The sequence below is a fragment of the Gavialis gangeticus genome, unplaced genomic scaffold (genome assembly GCF_001723915.1).
Source record: "Gavialis gangeticus isolate Ggan-Ray unplaced genomic scaffold, GavGan_comp1, whole genome shotgun sequence".
NCBI classification, from domain to species: domain Eukaryota; kingdom Metazoa; phylum Chordata; order Crocodylia; family Gavialidae; genus Gavialis; species Gavialis gangeticus.
The window spans coordinates 47,324,023-47,328,345 of record NW_017728992.1 but is presented as its reverse complement, the minus strand read 5'-3'; the positions used below and the strand labels follow the sequence as shown (position 1 = coordinate 47,328,345).

At 46.9% G+C, this 4,323-nt stretch overlaps 1 protein-coding gene across 2 annotated transcripts in view; it reads right to left on the bottom strand.

Moving 5' to 3' along the window:
* Positions 1 to 4,323, bottom strand: part of RIPK1 (receptor interacting serine/threonine kinase 1) — a 41,039-nt gene that overhangs the window by 10,893 nt on the left and 25,823 nt on the right. Inside the window, exon 9 of one of the 2 annotated variants that reach the window (XM_019521968.1) lies at positions 3,052 to 3,132. The exons of the other annotated variant lie outside the window; for it this stretch is intronic. Within the exon in view, the coding sequence (XP_019377513.1) occupies positions 3,052 to 3,132 (81 nt within the window). The remainder of the gene's footprint in view (positions 1 to 3,051; positions 3,133 to 4,323) is intronic. 2 annotated transcript variants of the gene reach the window in all.

Here is a 4,323-nt window from a genome sequence, read left to right as displayed (position 1 = left end):
GGGGGGGGGGGGGGGGGGGGGGGGGGGCAACGAATTTCCCTCACCTGGGTCTCCCTGTCCTGTAATGGTCAGGGGTGTCCCATGGGACTGGTGAAAGACCGACGCAAAGTACCCATTTAGTAGGTTGGCTTTTTTTCCTGGGCATCGGTCGTCAGTTGTCCCACCTGGTTTAGCAGGGGTCCAATGTTACCCTTGCTTTTCCTCCAGCTCCCCACATATCTAAAAAAAGGACTTTTTAAAATATTCTTGATACTTCAAGCCAGTTGGAGTTCCGTTGCAGCCTTGGCCTTCCTGGTTCGCTCCCTGCAGGTCCAGAGCAGGATACTTCTCCTTGGAGGTGGATCCTGTCCTCCATCCTTTGTTGGTCTTTCTTTTTAGATGCAGGAGGTCTGCTAGTTCCTTGCTAAGCCAAGGGGGCTTCTGTACCCTTTTGCTGCCTTTCCTCTGAGATGGGATAGACTTAGCTTGTGCATCTAAGATCGCTCCGTTGAGGAGCAGCCACTCATTCTGAACTCCCCTCCCCTTGGTCGTGATCCCTTGGGGCCTCACTGACCAGCCTCCTGAGCTTGTCAAAGTCAGCTTTCCTGAAGTCGAGGATTTCTGTATTGCTGACTGACTTGCCAGCTTTACGGTGGATGGTGAAGGTGATTGGCTCATGGTCGCTGTCACTCAGCTTCCCTTCGATCATTAGGTTGCTGATTTAGCTCATCCCCGGTTGCCAGTACCAGGTTGAGCAGTGGTTGGCCTCTTGTTGGCCCATAGACTTCTTGTGTCAGAGCTCATCCATGCACAAGAGGAAGCTCGGATTTGGCTGAGTGCTCTTCCCATGAGATGTCAGGGTAGTTGAAGTCTCCCATGACAACCATGGACTGGGAGCATGCGGCCTCGGCTAATTCCCTGGCAAACACCCGACTTTGGGTGGGAGGTCTGTAGTAGATTCCCACTGTTGTCCCCTGTGCCGTGTTCCCCACGGATTTTAACCCAGAGGATCTCCAGTCATCCACCTGGGCACCAATATCTGCTTGCAGGGATGCATAGCTCTCCTTGACAGCAAGAGCTACATCCCCACCCCTTTTGTCCACTCAATTTTTCCTGTACAGGGTATAGCCGTCTATACCCATGACTGGACCTGGAGTCCCACCAGGTCCCCATTATCCCTAATGACATCATAATTATTTGTGTTAAGCAGGAGGACAAGTTCCTCCTGTTGAATGCCAGGAGCTTGGGGAATAGTGTACAGGCAGGTAAGTGTCCCCTCGGAGACCCTTGCCTTGTCGACAGATTGTTCCAGGGCTGGGGCAGTGGTGGGCTCCCTTAAGTGCCTTGGCCTGCTGGCTTTGCAAGGGTTGCTTAGTGGGCCAGCAGTGGCAGTAGTCCCCACCCTGTCCCCTGGCAGGCTTAGTTTAAAGCCCAGTGGAGCAGGTCAGCCAGTCTGGCTGAGAAGAGCCTCCTCCTCAGCGGAGAGAAGTGGAAGCCGTCGCTTCCCAGCAGGTCACTGCCTCTCTCACCAAAGAGCAGACTTTGAGCACCCTAGTTGAAGCTTAGGTGTATAACCAATCATATCTGATATCCAAGTGCCAACGTGGAACTGCTTGATCGTGATTGGGCCAAAAACTGGATTATTGTGCGTGAAAATTATTCTTTATTACAATTGCTATGTCAAAAAAGTGATTTGTTTCTAAAAGTATATAGGAAAACAAAAGGAATATATTTTATCAGACTTCAAATTCTATGGAATTTTATTGCAACCCAGTAGGAGCACAGGCTGAAAAGGATCTCCTGAGTCACTAAATCTAGTCCCCTCCTGCAAACAACCACAGCTTAGAATCCCTTTCATAAACCTCACCAATTTTGATATTGGGAAACCATTCTTCTGCTGTCCAGCCTAAACATATACACGGGCAGTTTGAACTCATTTGTCCTAGTGTCAGCACTGTTCTTTAGCTTAAATGGTTTTTTTGCTGTCTAGTGTTTGCTCTCCAAAGTGGTTATAAAGAGCTATCATATCCCCTCTCTGGCTTTGTTTTGGTAGACTTAACAAGATAAGCTCTTGTAGTCTCCTCGTGAGATGGGCTGTTCACTCCTTCAGTCATCCTAGTATTCCTCCTCTGCACCTTCTTTAGCTTGGATTCGCCTTTCTTGAACCTGGTTGGCCAGAAGTATACACAGTACTCTACATGAGGCTATCTAGGATTATAACAATATTCCAGTCATGACAGAGCTATTTAGGGCCACCCACTTCGTCTTTTAATGTTCACTCTATCCCAGGACATGATGGACTCTCTGCAAAGAAGCTGGAATCTCCCAGTCTGGATAGCAGAAGAGGGAGGGTCAGAGGCTCTCTTAGGAGTATAGAGATGCTGTCTGAAAAGCAGGGCATCTACCTGCTATGTACCAGCACGTACATCTATGAGATCTGTAACTCAGTGCTTTCTTGAAAGTATAAGTGATTAGGGTTAAGAAATTCCATTCCTAAAGCTTGTATTCTTTGCTTGCTTGTCATATTGTCCTTGAAAGAGTTAACTGAAAAGCTCAGAGAACCAATAGCAAAGACAACTAGTGGTGTATATATAAAGGCTGAGACATGGTGTCAGGGCTTAAGGTAGTCTGGCTGTGAAGCCCTGTATCCCAAAGAATAGCAGCTGTGAGGCCTGCATCTGGGAGCCAGTCCAAAGGAGAGAACAGTGACTGCTTAGTGTCAGAGTGATGCTGTGGCCTTGAAGGTCCAGGAATTGAGAGGCAGGGGCTTATTAGGGTGATACTCTTTATTGGAACAACTGCATATCTGGGATAGGTAGAATGCAACGTTCATCCTTTTTAACAATTTCAGAACATAACACAGTATTAAGTCCCTGGTGTGGCCAAGAATTTAAGCACATACTTAACTTTAAGCTTTGTGTATTGTCATCAGTATTTGTACCCTGCAATTTTTAGAAGCATGAAGCAAGTATATTAATCAAAGTAACTTTCAAAGTACTGGTCATCTGTTATGTTGTTTAAGGTATAAAGCACATCCTGTAGGCTTTTAGTAAACAAGGTTATAGTACTTACCTATGCTTTTTTGTTGTTCTATAGGGCCCACTGGAGTATATGTAAAATTCTTTTTCTTAAACTGACCAGGTTTTATTTTACCTAAACAATTACAAAAGAAGACACAAAATGCCAAGAGTATTTTATTCTACATAAAGGCAAAAGTGCATTAAACCAGCTGTAATACTTAAAATTAATTTTACTTATTAGATTCACATGCTACTCTTCCCAAAAAAAGGTTCAGGGCAGTTTACAAAACAACCAATTATAGAAACTGGATGTAATATAAAAATAAGAAGATGCAATGAAACAACCCCCCCCCTCCAAATTTGTATTCAAAAGCAATCCACTTCACCCCACCCACCACATCTCACTTCCTTGCCACTGACCAAGGAGACCATCACCCCCACATAGCCCAACCGTATTCCATAAAAGAATTACTCCATAGAAAAAAAATTTTCCTCTCAACTCCATATTCCTGCATCCCAGAGCACAATTAGTGTTCCTGTAGGCAGAGACACAATAAGGTGCTGTTATTCCAAAGCTGAGACATTTTTAACTAACTCAGATAAAAAAAAAAAAAAAAGCATATTCAACTAAATGTAGCAGTTACCAAAGCACCCAACTCTGTATCAAGATCTGTTTAACACAGATTCTTCCCTGAAACACAGTCCTCAGTCTCCCAGTGAGGTTAAAAGGTCATTGCTGGCCAGTACAGGATCAGAGTCTAGAGATGGATTTAGGTGCCTAATACGTAGGTACTTGTCATCTAAGTGACTTGGCTCAGGTCACACAGTAAGTTCGTGGAAGAGCTGGCAGCATGGGCGGAGCCAGGACTGCAGCAAGGGAGGTGCAGCCACATCCTCACTGGCTGTGTAGAGCTGTGAAGAGGGCTCACTGCCCATACACTACAGCTACAGGGGGTGTGGCTGCACCTGTCCCTGGATGCCAGTGAGCTATCTGAGCTCACCAGCATGTCAGCACAGCTGTTGCCAGAGCTCTGCACGTGCTGTTAACTCTCAGCTCACCAGCTAGTTGGCACAGAGGCTGGCCTGAGGCGCTGCTTTTGCCCAGCTCTGGAGTCCCAGGGGTTAAGCACTGGTGCTGTTCACCCTCCCTATCCCTCTCCCACACCCTCCCTGAATTGAGCAGCAGGGGAAAAAGAGGGGATGGGCAGGAATAGTGCTCAACCTCCTGTTTGCACAGCTCTAGAGCCCAGGGGTTGGGCCCCAACACTCATTCCCTCTTTGCCCCACTGAAATCACTGGGGGGGGGGGGGGGGGGGGGGGGGGG